The sequence below is a fragment of the Aquarana catesbeiana genome, linkage group LG09, assembly GCF_042186555.1.
Source record: "Aquarana catesbeiana isolate 2022-GZ linkage group LG09, ASM4218655v1, whole genome shotgun sequence".
NCBI lineage: Eukaryota > Metazoa > Chordata > Amphibia > Anura > Ranidae > Aquarana > Aquarana catesbeiana.
In genome coordinates this window covers 45,314,422-45,337,054 of record NC_133332.1, presented here as the reverse complement: position 1 = coordinate 45,337,054, position 22,633 = coordinate 45,314,422, and the positions used below count along the sequence as shown (strand labels likewise).

Sequence of the window (22,633 nt, the reverse complement as noted above, 5' to 3'; positions counted from 1 at the left end):
GAAATCACTCTGTAATGCTGATTGAGTTAGAATAACAGACTGGAAGCTTTAAAAGGAGGGTGGTGCTTGAAATCATTGCTACTTTTCTGTTAAACAAGGTTAACTTCAAGGAAACACGTGCAGTGATCATTGCTTTGCATAAAAAGGGATTCATAGGCAAGGATATTGCTGCTACTAGGATTGTATCTAAATCAACCATTTATCTGATCATCAAGAACTTCAAGTAGAGAGGTTCAGTTGTTGTGAAGAAGGCTTCAGGGCGCCCAAGAAAGTCCAGCAAGCACCAAGAGTTGATTCAGCTGTGGGATTGGGACACCCCCAGTGCAAAGCTTGCTCAGGAATGGCAGCAGGCAGGTGTGAGTACATCTGCATGCACAGTGAGAAGAAGACTTTTGGAGGATGGCCTGGTGCCAGTAAGGGCAGCAAAGAAGCCACATCTCCCCAGGAAAAACATCAGGGACAGACTAATATTCTGCAAAAGGTACAGGGATTGGACTGCTGAGGACTGGTGTAATTTTCTCTGATGAATCCCCTTTCTGACTGTTTGGGGCATCCAGAAAAAAGCCTTGTCCAGAGAAGAAAAGGTGAGCACTACCATCAGTCCTGTGTCATGCCAGCAGTAAAGCATCCTGAGACCATTCATGTGTGGGGTTGCTTCTCAGCCAAGGGAGTGGGCTCACTCAGAATTTTGCCTTAGAACACAGTCATGAATAAAGAATGAGAGCAACTTCTCCCAACCATCAAAGAACAATTTGGTGATAAACAATGCTTTTTCCAGCATGATGGAGCACCTTGCCATAAGGCAAAAGTGATAACTAAGTGGCTTGGGGAACAAAACATTGGAATTTTAGGTCCATGGCCAGGAAAATCCGCAGATCTTAATCCCATTGAGAATTTGTGGTCAATACTCAAGAGGCGGGAGAACAAAAAAAAAACCCCTACAAATTCTGACAAACTACAAGCATTGATTATGCAAGAATGGGCTGCTATCAGTCAGGATGTGGCCCAGAAGTTGATTGATAGCATGCTGGGGGGAAATGCAGAGATCTTGAAAAAGAAGGGTCAACACTGCAAATATTGAATCTTTGCATAAACTTAATGTCATTGTCAATAAAAGCCTTTGAAACGTATAAAATGCTTGTAATTATACTTCAGTATACCATAGTAACATCTGACAAAAAGATCTAAAAACACAGAACCAGCAGACCTTGTAAAAATTAATATTTGTGTCATTCTTAAAACTTTTGTCCAGGGCTGTATACCCTGCATTTCTTGTCTTGGTGGCAAAAGGAATTAACTTGTGAGGAAAATTCTTAAAACTACCTCTGTACTTCGTACGTCAACTTTTTTAATGTTTCTCTATAAAACAAAACAAACTTTGTGCTGTTTTTTAGGTGGTGTTGTTTCTGAGATATACATGGTTGACAGCGTTGACAGCGTCCTTTACCCCCCACTACTGCCTGACCATGCATCTAGCAAGGAGACAAATATTTAATTAGTGGTGATTGGCAGAACTTGTCTTGGGCACTAGGAGCTTTCCTGAGAAAAGCGTCTTTACTCTGTATACAGGAAGAGATGGGCATGTGAGTTCTCCTGTTCCACCCCCTTTGTTTTTTCAAGCAGTGATAGGCACAGCTGGATCCACCACCCAGTGATCCAGCTTTATTGGTTGCTAAGGCGCAGACAGCTGGGCTGGATAGCACAGTGTGTTTCCATGGTACAGGCAACCAGGCTGCCTGCACCATAACAACCAGTGACGCTGTGTGGCCCAGCTGTATGTATCTTAGCAACCCATGATGGTGTTTAGCCAGGCCGTCTGCGTCCTAGCAACTAATGAAGCTGGATTGCGGGAAGGTGGATCCAATTGATCCTACTTGAAAAGACGGAGAGGTGGAACAGGAGAACTAACAGCACTCCCAACAGGCACGCCCAAGAAGCACGTGCAATGAACATGGTTCAGTGACAACTGAGCTGTACCTGAGCTCAACACTAATAATGCCCACAAATTGGGCTTCTATCAGGGTAAGAATTAGGGATTTTTTAAATTCGCAGTTCAGTGACAGTTCATTGGAAAAGCCAATACAGGTATTAGACATGACTGTATGGGCCTGTATTTCATTTGAATGCTTATGCAAGTTCTTCTTTAAATTCTTATATAGATGCTGCCCCAGACGGTGGATCTCCTATGCCTCCTCGCCTTTCCCCAATAACCGTATCAGATGTGCAGACAGATTCCTTCCGTCTCACCTGGGTACCTTTGAATGGTGATTTTGATGCCTTTGTCATCCAGTATGGCCCCTCAGGTGGTCCCACCCAGGAGGAGACTCTGCGAGGAGACCAGACATCTTACGTGGTCACGGGGCTGCTGCCCAGAGTCAATTACACCGTACAGATCCAAGGTGTCTGGGCGGATAGTTACAGCAATTTGGAAACTGCCCATGTATTTACAGGTGAGGCACAGAGGGTTGTGGGGAATGGGACTCATATATCAAATTTGTATAGAGAGCAAAAGTCTTTAAACATATCAGATTTCAGCTATTGTTTTCTTTTTGAGCTAATGCTTGATAGGCCACTTTCTCATGTGCTAATCCATTGTCACAGGCAGCAATGGGACTTGGTGTTTTAGAGATTGGTGCAGGGGCAATTTACATGGGGAATTCGGTGCCAAAAACTGGTAACACACTGACCCAAAATATCCTTAATGTACAACCTACCCCAGTGTTAAACCTACCACTTGTAGATGTGGTGCAGCATGGTGTAGCGGGAGTAATTCACACAGTCAGGTGCAATGGAAAACTTGTATTGAAATAACACATCAACAATTCACAACAAACCCAGTGGGAAGGCTGCTCAACTGGGTACACTCATGGTTTTCAGTAATGTGAAGAGAGCTGAACCTGAATTGATACTGTCTGTAAAGAGAGCAGAGTGCCGCCTGGCTGTCTTGTGCCCAAGCAGGATGGTGTCCATGAAGATGCGACCCTACACTTTCCCTCCTCATCAGCAACCTCTCCCTTACCGCTAATACTGACCCTAACCATAGGGAGCCGGGGCCTTAAAAAAAAATCTGCCTGACCCAAAATGGTTGCTAGAGTAACATGGGGTGGCAGCCTCCAATAGAATAGCTTCCCCAGTGACCCAGGAAACTATAGAGGAACCCTGTTCTTCTTGACTTCCTTTCCAACAACTGTGCCGCTACAGTAGAGTGCCACCTGCAGTGGAAAAAGTAAGCTGCACCTGCCTACACACTTAACAATCTTTTTAGCCAAATCCTAGCACCTTCGATATCTGTTAGATGCTAATGATTTGAGCTGAGCCCTGGCACAATGCAACTCCATCGCACATGGGAGTTGTACCATCACTGACCACCCACATCACTCAGCCAAAAATATGTTAAAAACATAAGAGAAGATGGTGGCAAAAACACAGACTTATTGTTACTGGATGAGAGGAAACTCAGAAATAAGTTTTGCCATGCCATGTATGCATTGAGCACTATGATAAGTACTCCCATAACCTTACTACCCATCAGTTCTACTTTTAGGTCACAATCAGATATACAGACCCCTAACCTAACCCCCAATACTGAATCCACCTCCACAGGGGAACACTAATCTTACTAGTCAACTGAAGCATCGATGCTCAATCCCATCAGTTCCCAAGAGTTACCAACAATCTCCCCTAAAACTTAGACTGGTAGTCAGATTTTTTTATGACTACCATCCCTGCCCCTCTCTACCAGGCACCATGATGAAATACAAAAGTTTGATTATTTGGTCCAAAATAATCTCTTTGTTTCTTTTAACTAATAATATTGACCAGCTCTGAACCTACCTGAGCTCCACTACCCCTTTCTTGTAGATAGAGGCCTATACCTGTACAGTTTGAACTCTTTGTAACACTTATGTTCTATCCTGCTCTTGCCTTCTAGAAAAGCCTCAACCTCCACGACTGGAGTCGATTTCCCCATCAGACATCCGCAGCGATTCCGTCCATCTCACCTGGGTGGTCATAGGTAGCAACTTTGATTCATTTATTCTTTCTTATCGGGATGGAGATGGACGACCACAAGAAATTCCTCTGGAAGGAGATGTGAGGTCTTATGATGTAAAAGAATTAAAGGCCGGGAAGAAATATAAATTCATCCTATATGGCCTAACAGAAGGAAAGAGAACTAAACCGGTGACTGCTGAAATCAGCACAGGTGAGTGGAGGGTGAGGCTTGAGCAAGAGAAAAAAAAGCTTTTTACTGAAACACTAAAGAGTACCTGTCACTGTTCTGTTGGGATGGATATTTGTGAAGAGGAAGCAGACATCACATTTGCCAGGGAAATGTCACAGAAGGCATTGTGAATTATGCAAACATTAGGAAGTGATCCTGTGTGGACATTTATTCACTGGTCTGTCTTTAGCAAAATAAGTTCATAGTGTTCACAAGAATTGTGCCTGTCCTTTCCTAGAAACATCTAAAGTGAATCTCCAGTTGTACTGTATACAGTGAAAGAATTTTAGAAAAAAGGTTTTTTGAAGATTCTGGCCTTTTTATTTTCTGGAGATACTTCCTAAACTAACTACTAAATGGGGGAGGGTCTTCTTTATCATCATTACCTGATCAGTCTTTAAAGTGGGGTTCCACCCAAAAAAACAAAAATACCTGAAAAATTCTAAAAAAAAAACCAAAAAAACATTTGGATATATATATATTTTTTTACTTACCTCTAAATGCCTGTTGCTAGGTGGTCCCTCGTAGTCTGCCTCTTCCTTTGCCTGGGCTGGTGACATCACTTCCCCCTCGGCACAGGAAGGGCTCGGCTCTGCTCCCTCCTTCCTGTCAATCATCTGGGACCCATTACAGGTCCCAGGTGATTGAGCGGCCAATCACGGCGCGCGGCGCTGTTAACGCATGCGCAGTGGGTGCCAGGCTGCGAAGCCACAGCCCGGCGCCCACAGTTGAAATGCCGGCGCCGACGAGCGGAGGGGGGGGGGACGAGCGGGGCTTCGATCCCCCGCATCGCTGGACCCAGGGACAGGTAAGTGTCCAATTAAAAGTCAGCAGCTGCAGTATTTGTAGCTGCTGACTTTTAATTTTTTTTTTTTTTTAATGGACCCCCTGGGTGGAACTCCTCTTTAAGTTGTAAAACAAAAAGCAGCTGCTTCTAATCTCTTTAGCCTAAAAGACACTTTAAGGGCTCATTTATACTTGCTTCAACTTTAACACACATTAAAGCCCCTACAGCATTTTTTTAAGTGTTTTTGATGTTTTGGTGATGCTTTTTTGAAGCTTGGCAATTGCCCTGTGTGTGTTGATTTTCTATTTGTTTTAAAGAGGCCCAGTAGAACCCTGACATACTAGTACCACCACTAAGCAGATCGCCAGCTCATTAGTACCCCTGTTCCTCAGACCCCTATATTATAAGTACTCTCGTTCAGCAGATGCCCTGCTCAGTAGTAACCCCAACAGCTATGCCGATACCCAACTCAGTAGTATCCCCAGCTTTGCTGATCCCCGGCTCAGTAGTAACCCCCAGTTCTGCTGATCCTCTGGTTTGCTGATCCTCCTCTCTCTACGGTACCCGCTCACCTCCTGTTATATTGCTCCTATGCTGCACACAATGTGTGATATCTGCTTGTTTCTCCTGCTCTGGTCCTCCAGCTCTACTGATCCTCTGTCGCTCAGTACTCTCTCCAGTCCCTGCTCACCTTATGCTATAGCATTCCCATTTTGCACACCACGTGTGATATCTGCTTGCTCTGGTCCTCCAGCTGTGCTTATCCTCTGCCGCTCAGTCCTCTCTCTCTGGTCCCTAATCACCTTCTGCTATTGCATTCCCATTTTGCACACCACGTGTGCCATCTGCAAGCTGCTCTGCTCCAGTCCAGACCCAACTCAGCTTCCTGCTGCTGCATGCTGCTTTACCAGATATGACGTCTGCTCCAGACACTTCCAGAATATATATACTTAAACCAAAGTGACTGCTGATGACGTATTTCTGGTTTGCTTGTTGGTTTACAGTGCATATCACATACATGTAATAACTCCAAAACAAAGCAAAGCCCCTTAATCACTTACCACAGTGCTATAGCCGAATGACGGCTACAGCACGGGCTTCCAGTGCCAGGAGGGCGTCAATTGACATCCTCCCGTGATTGCGCTCATGAGCCCCCCCCCACCTTGGCTGATCACAGAACAGGGTAAAGGGCCAATCCCAGCGGGCCCTTTGCCACATGATCAGCTGCCAGCCAATGATAGCTGATTACGGAAGTAAGCAAGCTGGTTATCTGCTTTTTTTCTCCTCACCATCAGCGTGAGGAGAGAAGCAGAAAGACAGTAAATGGCTTATGTTACAGGGATATCGGTCCCTTCCTCGGTGCTCTCCAGTGCAGCTAATCAATGCCTATCAGTGCCCACCAATGCCACCTATCAGTGTCCATCAGTGCTGCTAATCAGTGCCTCACAATCAGTGTCACCTGTCAGTGCTGCCTACCAGTGCCCATCAGTGTCACCTATCAGTGCTGCCAATCACTGGCCACCAGTGCCACCTATCAGAGTCCATCAGTGCTGCCAATCAGTGCATCACCATCAGTGTCACCTGTCAGTGCTGCCTATCAGTGCCCATGAGTGCAGCCTCATCAGTGCCTCCTCATCAGTGCCCACAAGTACCGCCTCATCAGTGCCCACCAGTGCCGTCTCAGTATCCATCAGTGCAACTTCATTAGCGCACATCAGTGAAGAAGAAAAATGACCTGTTTGCAAAGTTTTATAACAAACTACGATTTTTTTTTTTTTTTTTTTATATTTTCGATTTATTTTTGTTTCTTTAGCAAAAAATAAAAAACCCAGTAGTAATTAACTAACACCAAAAGAAAGCCCTATTTGTGTGAAAAAATTATAACAATTTCGTTTGGGTACAGTGTTGCATGAACATGCAATTTTCATTCAAAGTGCGACATCGCTGAAAGCTGAAAATTGGCTGGGCAGGAAGGGAGTATAAGTGCCCAGTAGGCAAGTGGTTAAAAGCTTCAGGTGGTGTAAGTGAGCAGTATCATAATTCTAGGAGGCTTTGGAGATGTTTTGAAGCACCAAGAAAGCGGCATGGGGTATACTTTTTGAAGCAAAGCAAACGCAACGTGTGAACAGGACTGTAAGGTCACCATTTGATTTACTGACAAGGGAATTTGATTGGCATTCAGAGCGCTTTAAAAAAGTGTGTCCAATGCCACATTTTGAAACAAGTGTAAACAAGCCCTAAATCAGAATTCACACTACTCAGCTGGGTTGAGATGCACCACTGCACGCATGTTAACGTGCGGTATCACTTGCATCTTTTAGCGCTTATTCACTGGGGCGTCTAAAATGCCAAGTTTAGATGCATACAGCATATCGTTTTTTTTGCATCGAAATGCAGCACTAATGCAATCAATGGGGACATACACACAGCTGTGTCTACAAACAAAAATGTGTGTCAAGTTTAGCAGTGTACAAAAGTAGGACACTGCTGCACCCGAGGCAGTGCATACCTGCAAATTTTACACCTGTACACACATGTAAACATTTATAAGCATATAAGCATAAAGTCACTAGAAGAGTACTGCTCTGTACTTATTTCATGCAGGATCTTCTGCTAGCTCTGCTAGTAAGTACCTGCACTCAATACAAAAAATACACATATGTCTGTGTGAATGAGCCCTAAGGAGTATAACGCACCTGCAGAGTGGTTCACATACACATGGTACATTACCTGAGTGCCATGATACTGCAGCAAACAGCTTTTTAAATAAAACTCCTGAAGCAGGGGATGTCTGCAATTAGACTTTGAGACCTGTAAAGATTTCCGGGAAAAGCAGTAAGCCAAACCTGTTAGCAGGAAATTCGATTTCTGGATGTGTACTAAACAAAAAGCTTTTAGTTGCCGTGGTGGAATATTTTAGTAATATTAGAAAATCATAACTGGCTGCAGATTGAAATAAAAAGGCCATTTTTAAGAATATTGAATGCAAAATGACTTGTGTGGCGATCATATGGAATATATCAATTTCTTTAACAAAAGTGGAGTTTTCTTTTCAGTTTTAAGCTCTATAGCTCGTTGTTTTGGTTACTGCAATGTAGAAAGGAAAGAGCAGGAAGATATACGCTTTACAGACCGCAGAAAACAACTCTTGATTTAAATAAATTATATATATATTCCTGCGCTACTATGAAAAATGATAGTTTAACTGCTGCAAGCACGGAAAAAGGGTCAGTCCACACCCGCACATATAAAATAAATAAAATGGATGGTGCTGCGCTGTTAAAGAATAGGTTACAATCAAACTGAAGCTACCTGTTTAATATATGTTAAAGAATATCCAAAACAGTGAAACATACAGTAAATGCTACACGTGAAAATATTCCCTAAATGAATAAATTTGAATGAGCCTGTTGTGTGCCTGGCTGGAGGGCAAAAGTCTGTGGGGAAGACCTGGACAATATTCCTGCGGCTCCTATGGGACTAGCGCTACACACAGGTAAAAACAAAGGTCATCTATGAAACTGACAGAGGTAAAAAAAACAGAAAATGAATGGGTTTTCAGAAAACGACGCAATTTTGTTAAATACCGTATTTATCGGCATATAACACGCACAGGCGTATAACACGCACATTAATTTTAAGAGGGAAGTTTCAGGGAAAAAAACCTTAATTTTTAAATAAGGAACCTTGAAGCAAAATAGGGGGCAGTGCACATCTGCAGCCTCACCATTGCCCATCAATGCAGCCTGATCAGTGCCCATCTGCCGCCTCACAAGTGCCATCAATGCAGCCTCACCATTGCCATCAATGCAGCAGCCTCCCCATTTCCATCAGTGCAGCCTGATCGATGCCCATCTGCAGCCTAGGGGGGGGGGGGGGGGGGATGGAGCGCCGACAGATTACATACAGTGAGAATCTCCTATGATAGACAGAACAGTGGTCCAATGGCGGCCCAGGAGAGGGGACTTCCCATTACAGAGGCCGCAAAGTGAACAGGAGATTCTCACTGTATATAATCTGATGGTGCTCGTCCCGCCCCCCCCCCCCCTTGTCCCCTACAAGGCAGCTAAAATTTAAGTATTGGCGTATAACACGCACACAATATTTGCACCCGATTTTCATGGTGAAAACTGTTATAAAGCATTTGATTGAGCATTAAATAAATACATGGTTCAGAAAAACTACACGTACTTATGGGAAAAAATGTACTGTTCATTTGCCTAGACACTGCCTAGTGTCCAGCCTGTCGCTTTTTATACATTATCCCCTGCTGAGCATTTTCTCTGAAATGGGAAAATTGTTTCTTGACACAAAAGCCACATATATCTGTATATTGTGAGCAGGATTGTGGATGGTGTATACATGTCACCTACGTTTTCCACCAGACATGATCAAGGGCTCCAGGGATTATGACTGCTATGGAAAAAAAAACCTTTGTTTTCTCAGAATCTTATTAAATTCTGTGTGGATCCTGGAGGCTTTATAAAACTTTGGGTGGAATAAGCCTTAAATCCTAGTTCTATATTCTACCTGGTAGCCAGACCTCATTGTTCTGGGTCCCGGAGCGCAAAGACTTTGTAGGACTTTAGGTGGGAATAAGCTTCCATTCCTAGGTCCACATCTTACCCGGTAGCTGGACCTCATTATTACTCTCAGCTGTGCATAGACCCTTATATTTGTGAGCTGAGTGATGCTCAGTGTTCTTTCTGCTGCTGGGTGAAAAGGTTCACTTCTAACAGAACACTAAAAAGGTAACTGTGTTGCCTGTTTGTTTTGGGTAACCCAATAGGTGGGGCATCCTATCATGAACTGACTTGAGTTTAGTTAAAGCAGAACGTCACTTAAAGTGGTGTTCCGGCCGAAATTATACTTTTTAAATAAAAACACCCCTATAATACACAAGCTTAATGTATTCTAGTAAAGTTAGTCTGTAAACTAAGGTCTGTTTTGTTATTTTATAGCAGTAGTTTGTTATTTTATAAACTTACAGCAGGCCATGGCCATCTTAAGTGTGGGCATCTGAAGCCAGACTGTATTTCTTCCTGGATCTCATCCTTGCAGATCTCGCACATGCTCAGTGCAGCACAAGCAGTGTAATAGGTTTCAGGTCAGGTATCCATAGCAACGGCAGTGTCAGAGGAAGTTGCCGCCCCTTCCCAGAAGGCATTGCAAACAGGAAATGATGCGATGAGCCACGGCCAGGGAGGAGGAAGTGAAAAATGAATACAGCAGATATACAGTAGGTGCTGAGAAAAAAAATAAAAAAATATCCAATTCGTTTACAGTGCACAGTTTAGTGAGGGATGCTGAAGAGTTGTAAAAGTGGGTGAAACTCCACTTTAAAGGTGAAACCTCTACTCATCCTCCTCCTCCTCCTCTCCCCTACTGTAACAATATTGGTGGGTTTTAATTTTTTCTGGGAGCAGGTACCTGTTTCTAACAGGTATCTGCTCTCACTTCCACAATTCTCGCCTAGGCTTGGCCCACCCTTCAAGTAGACAGTTTGTTCTATGAAAATCCAGACATTGTCTTGGTACAATTAGTTGAGTCTATGAAGGCACCATTGAATAGTCAGATGAGCAATTTTTTTACTTTCTTGTCCAAACTAAAATTCTAGAAGTGTAAGGCCAGCATTAGTTGCTCAAACAAGCAGATGTTATGTTTGCTTTATGTCATGGATTTGCTGTACAAAGCCCCAGCTGAACTAAAACTGTTTGCTGAATATAAGTCCCAGACAAACCTGCTTGTGCTGTTGCTGGGTATCCCTGTCTTGTGCATGGCTTAGCATTGCCATTACCAGCTGACCTTGTCCTCCTTATGATATAAAGTGAAATTTACACTTTAAAGTTATTGACCCTGGAAGACTTGTATAGAACTCAGTATGACTGATTCAGTGTCAGTCTCCTCCCCTCTGTGTCTGAATTAATTTGAAGATCTTGTTATTATAGGAAACAGATTCCTCTGATGAGAGCTTTGGCTCTGCCATCATTCATGGGACAGGCAGTAAAACTCAGCTTTTTTTTCATTCTTAAACTTGGAGCCAAATTTCTTCCTAAAACATGTTTCTAATCTGGAGTTTATTGTCATCTCGGGAATCATTCCTGAAAAGTAGAATGTATCTTATTTGGTCCTCTAATAAGACTGTCTACCTTGAAACCCCTTTAAATGTAAACATGTAATCTGTCCTTTGTGATCAAAGGCTGGGCTGCGGTTGAAGACTGGGTGCGTCTGAATGAGGGGTCATATCTCTTCTCCTCCATACTTACATGAACATTGCTGCTAAAATAAAAACCCAGCTCCATCTGAAAAATTTTATTTAGTTTTTGAAAAGAGTAAAGAAAGTTAGAGTCTCTGTCTGTTTTTTTTTCTGTTTATGTGCATCTTAAAGATATTATCCCTCACTTTTTGTTAGTACAATAAGTAATGAAAACTTTTTCCAACGATGACTTGGACAAAACCAAAAACATATTCTTAGTGGGGTAATGAAAGCTTAGAACATCTGATGGTGTTAATATTGCTGTCTGTACTTTCCACATCAACCATGCCTCAGTTTCATGTAGGGTGTCACAAGGACATGAAGTAAATGGGAAATGTCCCAGAGGGGTCACAGGCAGAAATTAAAAACAGACAGAAATAACCCTAGGTTTGTGAAACCTGCCCCCAGACCCAAATGACCCCCTGCCCTGGTGTCGCGTAGACGTCCCTTCCCTTCTCTTGGGAGGAGTGGTGAGGACGATTTGGAAAATATCTGCAGATGAGGTTGGTGAAGTACCTGGTGGCAATGTTGTGGACAGCCTTGTACGTTGTGGTTAGTATTTTGAATTTTTTACGGTGGGGTAGTGGAAGCCAGTAAAGGGATTGGCAGAGAGGAGCAGCAGTCACAGATCGGTTAGTAAGGTGTATTAGTCTAGCAGAAGCATTAATAATAGGCTGAAGGGTGGATATCCTGTGTAAAGCTAGGCCAGTGAGGTGGGAGCTGCAGTAGTCAAGGCAGGAAATAACCAAGGAATGGATAAGCTGTTTTGTGGTGTCGTTAGTCAAGAAGGGGCTAATTCTGGATATGTTGCGGACCTTAAGACAGCACGATTTAGCCAGTGATTGGATGTGGGGGCTGTAGGATTAAACCCAGCACCCTGGCATGAGCAGAGGGACCAATGATTGTGCCATTGATCTCAATGGTAAACATTGAAATCAATGGCAATTTTAACTTTTTGGGTTTTAAAGCCGAACTTATTGACACCATGGGGAAGATTTACAAAACTGGAATCTGGTGCAACTGTGCATAGTAACCAATCAACTTCTAGGCTTTAGACCCCTTTCACACTGGGGCCGCGGCCATGCTTAAGCGGTGCTTTTCGGTTGCTAGTGGGGTGCTTTTAACACCAAAGAAGGGGGTAAAAAACGCCCGTGTTGCGGCACTTCCGAAGCGCAAATTCATTTTGATGGGCAGGGCGTTTTGGAAGTGCTGTATACAACGCTCCCAAACCGCGCCAAAGATGCTGCTTGCAGGACTTTTCCTAACGTCCCACAAGCGCACCGCCCCAGTGTGAAAAGACACACTGAAGTGAATGGGAGGCAATTTTCAGGCGCTATTTAGAGGCTATTTCTAGCGCTAAAACGCCTGAAAACCACATCAGTGTGAAAGGGGTCTTATTGTCAAAGCTTAATTGAACAAGCTGAAGTTAAAAGCTGCACCAGATTCTGTGTGCACCAGTTTTAGTAAATCTCCCCCATGTGTGTTGTCATGCTGTTTTTGCTGCATTTTTCAGTACAGCAAAAATTTTTGTATTAAATGAATTGCAAAGTGTCCCTAAAGACCACCCCCCGTACAACCACTTTAAAGTGTGTGTCAACCACACAACATGTACAAATGCAAATTTTTATTTATTTTTTGAATTCTTGGATTTATGAAAAAGCAATGACATCTACAAAGGAAAAAGTGTTTTAAATTGATGCAAATTACATTTCCCTCTTGGCTTCTGTTTTTAAAAGAAAAACTGGCACACAGATCCCAAAGGTCCCCCAAAATACATAGCAGACCCGCAAGGGTCATTAAGTATTTTTTTTGCACCTAGATCCACCAGATATAAGGTTTGAAAAAGAAGCAGACATTTTTGAGTATCCTTTTCCTAAAGTGGGAGTAAACTCCCACACATGACTTTTACATATACAGTAGGTAACCCTATAATAAGGCTTACCTATAGGTACCGTAAATATCTCCTAAATGTGCACCGTTTAGAAGATATTTACTTTTGAGGCAGCCAGTGACATCACCGGCGCATGCGCTCTGAAGGAACGGCTGTTCCTTCAGAATCCTGTGCCGTAAATGGCTCTCACACACCCGGAGTCCGCAAACCCGGAAGAAGCCCGGGTAAAGATGGTAGTGCTTTCAGCAGTGACAGCACGCCTCTGGAGGACTTCATTCTACGTTAAGTTTAACATAATGTTAATGCGATGCATACTAGCACATTATGGCATTGCCTTGCAGGAGAAAAAAACAGCAGTTTACTACCGCTTTAATAATTTCAATACATCTTATACGCAGTAATCATCTAGTAAATTATGAAATTTTAATTCTACTGGTAATCTTACGCTTTCCCTTCTACAGAGAAATCTATTCCTCCACGTCTGGAGTCACTTTCTGTGTCTGACATCCTCAGTGACTCCCTCCGTCTCTCCTGGGAAGTGAGTGGAGGGGAATTTGACTCATTTCTCCTTCTGTACCGCGATGCTGAGGGCAAACCCAAGGAAGACACATTGGATGGGGAGCAGCGTAAAATCACCATCGAAGATCTGAAACCGGGGAAGAAGTATAAATTTATTCTGTATGGTATTACAGGAGGAAAGAAAAGCAAAGCGGTTACATTGGAGACCACCACAGGTGAGGAAACCACCAACAACTGCTATCACCCAATAAGTTGCTCATTTTGAGGTGTACCCTCTAAGTTTTTCCTTATTCTTTTTGCCTTCTATGTAGATCAGTTAATTTTAATAGACCCTGTCACCAATTTTAAAATATAGGTAAAAGCTATCAGGTAAAAGCACAGCAAAATGGAGTACTTTAAGTGTTTACATCCAGTGTTTTCCCTTTCCATAGTTTTTTTTCTTTTTTTTACTTACAACGTGCCATTGAACTTGGTAGGGAAATTGGCCACCCAAGAAGAGCTGACTCCTTAGAACAGCCCACTCCCTCCTTGCATGCCATAGCCCTCTCTGCTTCTAGGAGTCTCCAATTGTCCTTGCTCCGCTCCTCCTCCCCTCACCTCCTTACATAACCTTTTATGTAGCTGACAGTGGAGTCATGGACCCCTTTAATAATCTGATGAAAGCTATGCCCCCCCCTTCAAGAAATATTCACATAAACACAACTTTGCATGTAATAAATATATATGTACTTTATTTTACTGAAATTTGATTGCCTCATAAATATATGACGTACACAAAGTTTGAATAAAGTAAACAAACTTAACAAAAACTCACTCCTTTTCATGCAAAAAGTAGTGGCCACTCATTACCAAAATGATATGCAATCATCCTGTGCAAATTAAACAAAACAATTTTAATTCAGCTCAAATCCCCTACTACTACTACCTACTATATTTTCTACTACCATTACTATCTATCTATCTATCTATCTATCTATCTATCTATCTATCACTTGACTGACAGCTCTAAGCCTACTGGGACTGCTGACATCACATCCAAGATGATGACACCCATCAGCAGTCTCAGGCCTCTTGGATGTCTACACAAGAGAGGTTTTTCCATGTAAATAACATGCATACAATGTGTTAAATGCATATACAGTATATCCTTATGGGAGGATTTCTTTTGAAATTAATGATCTGACGACAGGGTCTCTCTCTAATTCCCTCATCAAAAATGATATTATTTTTATTTTTCCTTCCAAGACATCTTTGGCTTCTCATATAGGTCCCAAAAGAGGGCTACAATTAAAACAGAAAAAACTGAGAAAAGACAAGGGAAATAATTGAAATTTGTTTTTAGATGAATGGTCTGGCAACAGTGTTTCTTTATTTTTTTTTCTTTATTTTTTTAATTTAGAGTGACTATATTTATAATTCTACTTCCAAGACATCTTTGGCAATCTTGACTTTGCTTACATGTCCCAAAAGAGGACTACCATTTGCACAGGAAAACACTTGACAATGGAGATAATTAAAAATGAAACTTGATCTTTGTTAAAAAAAGAAATCACAAATACACACATAAAAACAAAACCTAAATAAACCCTATTGCAGACATTTATTCAACTTTCTTACAGTTTCTTGCCTAGTTTTTTTGAAAATATCTGATGTGTCAGATTTCCCCTGCTACTGTTGAAATGTTTTAAAATGAAGGCCAAGTGGGAAGTACTGATTTTAATATAAAGACATGCTCATTCCATTAAATCCATTCTGAAGATAATACGTGTACCAGCCTTTTAAAGTTTTCAAAAGGGTAATATGTTTTTTCTTAGGAATCTGTGTGAAATTATTTTCAAAGATATTAGGGAAAGTGGTTCCCTTACATCAGGGATATGCAATTAGCGGACCTCCAGCTGTTGCAAAACTACAAGTCCCATCATGCCTCTGCCTCTGGGTGTCTTGCTTGTGGCTGTCAGAGTCTTGCTATGCCTCATGGGACTTGTAACAGCTGGAGGTCCGCTAATTGCATATCCCTGCATATCCCTGCCTTACATGTTTGCAATTGCCTTTTTTCAAAGGGATTGCCAAAGGATTGGTTTAGCATTTTCATGAAGTGCATGCTTAATCTTCAGCATCCCCTTGCACTTTCTTGGCACTCTGCAAGTATCTCTTCTAAGGTTGAGCTTACAGTTAATTTTTGCAAAGATTTTTAGCCTTATAGAGTGGACATAGTTAACTTAATCTTACAGAGGTATGGCCCATTAGAAGGATATACTGATTATTGACCTTTTCTAACATGTTATGTGATGCAGAGGTTGTTATATTTCATATGATGTATGTGACACCAGAGATGCAATTTACATTCCAACCTAAGTATAAAATTAAGGTTGAAGTAATTCATATGTTCTACCTTATTGCAGTCCCAAGAAAAGTTGTCCCAACTGCAGCTAGTACTCTTGTCACTCGTCTGGTGAATTTTAAGCCTTCAGAAGTGACAAAGGACTCTGTAACATTGACTTGGCTGGTGGAAGGAAATGTGCCCTTTGAATGGATTGTACTGCAGTATAGAGAGCCCGAGGGAGGTATTCGGGAGCTTCTAATTCCAGGACAAGACACCTTCATCATCGTTCAGGGACTGCTACCATCTCAGAAGTATGAATTCACTGTGTACGGAATAAAGGGAAACAAGAGGAGCGAGTCACTGTCCACAGAGGTCCAGACAGGTACTTCAAATAGGAGACCACCGAATTCATTTATTATGACTAATGCAAAGGGAAATATCATGTTGGGGCCCATAGCAACCAGACAGGTTTTAACTTTCCAACCTTCATTTGGAATAAGAACTGGGAACTCAACCTCCTTTGTGGTGCCCTTAAAGAAAACAAATTTTTCACCACATTTTCTATATGGCCAGTCATTACTGTTTTAAGTTTTGAAAGAAGTAAGAAAGCTTTAGAACTCCTGTGAAGTTTTTATAGCTATCTAGGTCTCCACTAATGAGATTCACCCTCTTTATTTGTTCTACTTACCACTGTCACCAAAACAGAAAATGATGGAAATTCCAAAATTTTAGAACTGTCAAGGGAACAGCAGGTGAGGGACAATCTTACAAAAGGGACACTTGATCAGATGACAACTGCCTAAGAGTGGAAAAAAAACCCTCTCTTTGTAGAGTTTTCCTCTCCCCATTGCAGGCAGCCTAGTGGTTAGAGCTGTTGGGTCCCTCTCATAGCTCTGCTCTCTGCACATGCTATGTACAGTATAGTGATGATATCACAGCTACTTTTACAATGTAATATCCGGGTTTCTCAAGGAAATTGGTACACACAAAGTGGAGTTACAGTATATCTATTGTGATAACTGAGGAACATATTTGAGTGAAAGTTTCTCTTCCCAAAGGTTAGCTTTAAATTATTTCCAGATAAGGTACAGCCAAGATATAACATGTTGTGTTTATAATAAGCCCCTATTTCTTATTTATATGGGTTTTAAATCTGTCTTCTACTTTATTTCTTTTAGGTTATCCTGAAACTGTTGGTCCTCCTGTTGTCACTGACCTCTATATCTCTCCTCATGGTCCACATGCCATCCATCTCTCCTGGGAGGCTCTAGAGAGCTCCTTCGAGTCCTTCATTATTCGATACAAAGTCCAAGGTCAGGATGGGCCACTGAGCACTGTGACAGCTGATGGCATGGATAGGAACCTTCTTCTGTCTGGTCTACAACCTGACACTCTCTACACAGTCACATTACATGGTATCCGAGATGGGAATGAGCAAAGCAGTATGCAAAATACAGGAAGGACAGCACCTCTAGGTATGGATAAACAGTCCCCAACTTACTTCTTTTACGAATATCATTTTGTTATATTATACAGGATTTATATAGCACCAACAGTTTGTGCAGCGCTTTGAAACACGAGGGCAGACAGTGCAGTTACAATACAATTCAATACAGGAGGAATCAGAGGGCCCTGCTCATTAAAGCTTACAATCTAAAAGGGAGGGATACAAAAGTAATAACTGTGGGGGATGAGCTGATGGAGAAAGTGGAAATGCTGTTGTTAGGTGGAGGTGGGATAGGCTTTTCTGAAAAGATGGGTTTTCAGGGATCGCCTAAAAGTGGACAGAGGAGATAGCCAGACAGATTGGGGTAGGGAGTTCCATAGGTTGGGAGGGGCTTGAGAGAAGTACTGCATGCGAGCATGGGAGGAGGCAACGTGGGAGCCAGAGACCAGGAGGTCTTGGGAGGAATTAAGAGAACGATTTGGTTGGTTAGTGATGTAGCTGGGAGCTAGACATGTGCAATACGTGTCGTAACGAATCGAAATTCGGCCGAATTTTGCATCTTTCGGACATTCAGATGCATCCGAATGTCCGAATAAAATAATAACGAATTTCAACTAATACGAAAGAAATTATAACTAATGAATTCAACATGATTCGGTAATTCGTTAAAGATCTAATGAAACAAAAGGTCAACTCAAAGTAAATCTTACAGTCCAATCAACTGATTAATTTTGTGCTGGAGGTTGGATTACTGGCAAAGTACATTCCTGAGAACTGAGTGAGAAGGGTATTGTATTGTATTTGAGCAGAGGAGAAGAGATATTGTCATTGTGTGTGTTAATAGATTCAAAAAACAAACGACTTTCCAAACTACGAATCATTATCACGAATATATATACATACATAAATATCGAATTTCAACTAATACTAAAGAAATTATAGCGAATATAATAAATGAATTCGACATGATTTGAGATTCAGCATAACGAATATCGACACTCTACGAATAATAACGAATTATCCGAAAACGAATTAACGTAACATAATGAATTTAACAGAACGAACTTATGTATTTTACGAATGACAATGAACTGAAACTAAACAAAATTTCCCATTGTGCACAAGTCTACTGGGGGCCAAGTTGTGGATGGCTTTGTAAGTTGTTGTCAGTATTTTAAATTGAATTTGTTGGGTGAGGGGCAGCCAATGGAGGGATTGGCAGAGAGGGGTAGCAGACACTGAACGGTTGGTAGGGTGGACGAGTCTGGTAGCAGCATTCATAATGGACTGAAAGGGGGATAAACTATGTAGAGGAAATCCAATGAGGAGGGAGTTGCTGTAGTTGAGGCAAGAGATTAATTTGAATCATAGGTAAATTGATGATAATTGATTGGTTTGTAATGTTTTGCGGAGGATAGTGTTCCTCCTACCAGCCAATCAGATTCTTGTCTTTTTGTTTCTCCAAAGCAACTTTGAAATGAAAATAAACATCTTACTGTTTACTGAAATTAAATACTTTTTATGCTCAGTTAACACTGGAACACACGTGTTCAAACGCACGTTTCCATGCAGTCCTTCATGTTCTGGTTTTGGGCTGCCAAATGTACCTGAACACGGAAGAAGTAGTACAAGTATAGATCGCATCGCACCAAACTGCATAGTACTGTGGCCGGTTTGGTGACTGCAAACGTGTTTTTGTTTGTGAAATGCATTTGGGGTGCCATTTTTCATTTTTATAAAAAAGGAGAGCTCTAGACTTCTGATACAACTTCTTTTTTCTGGTCCCATAGAAAGGTGTTGGTAGCAATGACCAATCAAGACGCCCGAGGAGTGACTGAGGGGATGTCCAAAAATGTATAATTGTGCAGTTGCGATTCCCTCAGATACAGTTTTCTAAATGTGCTGCACTTTATAAAATTGGGGTGTTTAGTCTTAAGATGATAGTGAATGATATGTATGGAATAATTGTTATTAACCTAATTTAATCACATCAAAGGTTATGAATTATATATAGATTTTACATCGGAAATCAGAGGTATTTAGCCAGGAAATGTTGAATCTTCAATCCACTGCTTGCTAAAACATTTACGATATGTTGTAAACCTGCTAATGAGCTGTTGGCTTAGAGCAATGTTGGTTTAATGGATGTAATTACTTAAGCCTGGGAACTGGAATGTTTTACAATGGCTATTATAAGAAGATCTGTTCCTCCAGGTTTTTCATAATAGTATTTTGATGGCTTTAATAGTTTGTATAACCCAGGCCTGGATAAACATAAAAATAGGCCTCATTAGCAGATTATCAGGTTATCAATGTTCTGCTAATTAATGTTGTTGCAGCATCTTGAGGCTAAATAGAGCTTTTTTTTCAAGTAAAATGTTTACTTAATTTAAAATGGTCTGTTGTAATGGAATCAAGATGTCTGTAGGCCATGGGTATATGGAATATGCCAATTCTTTGCTGACCCTACCAGAGAAAAATTTGAATCTAATTTGTTCTAATCTGTCCCAAAATAGCAAATTTAAACAAACTAATAGCGCCACTGTGTTTTCTTATTCATTTTTGGGGAATGCCCCAATCTTATTACTGTAACAGTATTGACTCTCTAAGAGGAGAGTTATGTTATTTTGAAGAGATTTCCCTGCACTTCCTGTTGTGTCTACTCAGACACAGTAGATGTCAAAAAAGCCGATAGGGGGTTTAACTGGCTTTAGATACACATTTGTTATAACATATTTTTCCCATTGCAGATCTGGAACCCCCAAAAAACCTTAAATTCAGCAATGTGCAGGAGAAATCAGCCATCGTCACTTGGGATCCACCAAATCCTGACACAACCACCTTTAAAGTGTCTTATGAGCCAACTGATGGAGGTAATAATATCTCTTTCTTTCTCGTTAAATAGTCCTCACCCCACTAATCTGCAACCATCTCTGGGTTTTGTAGATTTACTTTGAGCTTCTTGTTTTATAACTTTATTCTGCTGCAGGAGAACCAGAAAGTGTCAGTGTGGGTGGAGGCAGCACAACACTGAAAAGACTGACTCCAGGAACGCAGTATGAGGTTACCGTTGTTTCAGTTCGAGGTTTTGAAGAAAGTCCACCGCTAACAGGCTCCTTCACCACAGGTGCTTCTCATATGGCTATGCCATGGTCTGCAAAGACTAATCAGATTTTATTTTCAAATTACTGGTAGATTTTTCTAATCTTGAGTTTTGTTTTATAGCTGGAGGTGGCCCCCGCTCTTTGCGTGCTCATGACGTGACAGAAGTGTCAGCTCTTCTGCGTTGGGAAGCACCCACAGGACCTGTGGATCAGTATTTAGTAACCTATCGAGCAGAGAACAGTAAGAGAGATTAATGTTTTAGTTTTGTCAAAATATGTTTGTCGGTTTAGGGTGTAGGTTTAGCATGTGCTGCTGGGGACCAAGAAGTCAAGACAAAAGTATAACTGCTACACCACTTTAATTCCAAATAAAGAGTGGTTAAAGGACTAGTCACCAGTATCACCTGTGGTTTTCCTGCAAATGATATTGTCCCTATTACTGACTTAACATGCCTGGTTGTGAACTATGTCTCTGTGTGGAGCTGGCCATCTTGGTAGACACAGGGCTTTACTTCCTTGTGTCAAAACAGTTCAATTAATGACTGGTAATCAGGTAACTGGTGGGTTACAATTCAAGAAGCAGCAGGAGAGGTGGAGGAAATGCATATCCACAGAATGGATAAAGGTAAAGCTGAGAGATCCTTGCCCTGTAGGTCCCTTATGTACACCTTACTCTCCCGCAAGGAGAACAGTGGGCAGCACAGTAATGACATCACCGTATCTCAATCCAAATCTGATATCAGACTAGCATTTAAAGGCAGCAGTGCCCTGGATCTCATACTGCAGATGTACAACTATGAGGGTATAGGGCAGGTGTGCCTAAGTACAGGAAGCACACTGTTATTTTTTTTTTTACCATAAATTCAAGTCAAAAGGTACATTTTTATTGTACATGTTTGCAGGGTGGTTACGGTGTGGCCCTATCCACTTGAATGGCTCGATTTTGATGGCCAAACTGTCCACTGAACACAACGGGGGGCATCGTTTTTTTTAAGTGGCATATGTACAACTCCGTTGGGCTGCCCTTGCAGCTTAAAAGGAGTTGTCGGTAAAACCTGGACTCAAAGTGGATGTAAACCTGATTCATGAAATTTGATCTAAGCACATATATCTGTAGTGTTTTCTTATCTCTCTCCAAAGCACGAAGTCCCATGTGTTTCTGCTGTTTCGTTGCTCTGTTATCAGTTTGATAACTTCTGACAAGTTCTCCGTCAATGTGAAAGTAATAAAAAAACACTGCGCTAACTGGTGGAAAGGAGCACCTACATACAGTGTGACAAACAGCAATATAAAAATCAATAAGACAAATGTAGCGCATAGAAAAACAAAACAAGGGGATGAAATATGGTCACAAACACCGCAAGTCTTACGACCGGATATAGTGAATGCAACTAATAAGAAGTCAGTCAGCCATAGGGCAAAAAATGTGAAGAGTAAATCTCAAGGTGAGTGTGCACATGGAAAAAGTCACTGGCAATGAAGAATATTCCAAACGTTGGCAGAAGACTTGGTTAATCGGTACATGAGAACCACATCAAATCAGAGAATGGTAGGTGTAAACTCTTACCAGATCCAGTGGTCTCCCCTGTCAGCGACATGGAGTCATGAAGACATTGTGCCACCCAGGGCGTGTGGAACGATATCCGGACCGTCAGAACTCCCAGGTAAGACTTCACAGGAACTCACAGGGTCATCAGATGAGTGCTCCCGGTGGGTACAGATGGAATTCTGCCAGCTGTGATGTACTGCATATAATGGAGGTTGATCCTTCACTTCTTTCCGGATGTTATGTGAAAAGAAAAATAAAGCTTCCCCATGGTGCAGATAAAAAAGGTATCTTTTATTGCTAAAAAAAAACGATACATTAAAATAAAGTGATCACAATAAAAGTCAAGGGCAACATGAGTGATGGTAAGGAAGCCGTCAACCAAGATAAAACCAGCCTGAAATTTGTGTCGTGGGAGCTTGCTATAAATGGATTAGCAGAAAGCTTGTCTTCTCACAGCACAGCTCTGCAAGTCTCTGCCTATGTGGAGGGTGTGTGCCTTTCCTGCAATCAGCTTTCTTGGCTGTATGCCAGTAAT

General features: G+C 41.7%; 1 protein-coding gene across 1 annotated transcript in view; it reads left to right on the top strand.

The window, feature by feature from the left end:
• TNXB (tenascin XB) overlaps positions 1-22,633 on the top strand; it is a 184,173-nt gene that overhangs the window by 117,071 nt on the left and 44,469 nt on the right. Inside the window, exons 10-17 of the mRNA XM_073598403.1 lie at positions 2,160-2,450; positions 3,932-4,204; positions 13,618-13,890; positions 16,078-16,380; positions 17,177-17,473; positions 20,196-20,318; positions 20,435-20,572; positions 20,671-20,790. Of these exons, the coding sequence (XP_073454504.1) occupies positions 2,160-2,450; positions 3,932-4,204; positions 13,618-13,890; positions 16,078-16,380; positions 17,177-17,473; positions 20,196-20,318; positions 20,435-20,572; positions 20,671-20,790 (1,818 nt within the window). The remainder of the gene's footprint in view (positions 1-2,159; positions 2,451-3,931; positions 4,205-13,617; positions 13,891-16,077; positions 16,381-17,176; positions 17,474-20,195; positions 20,319-20,434; positions 20,573-20,670; positions 20,791-22,633) is intronic.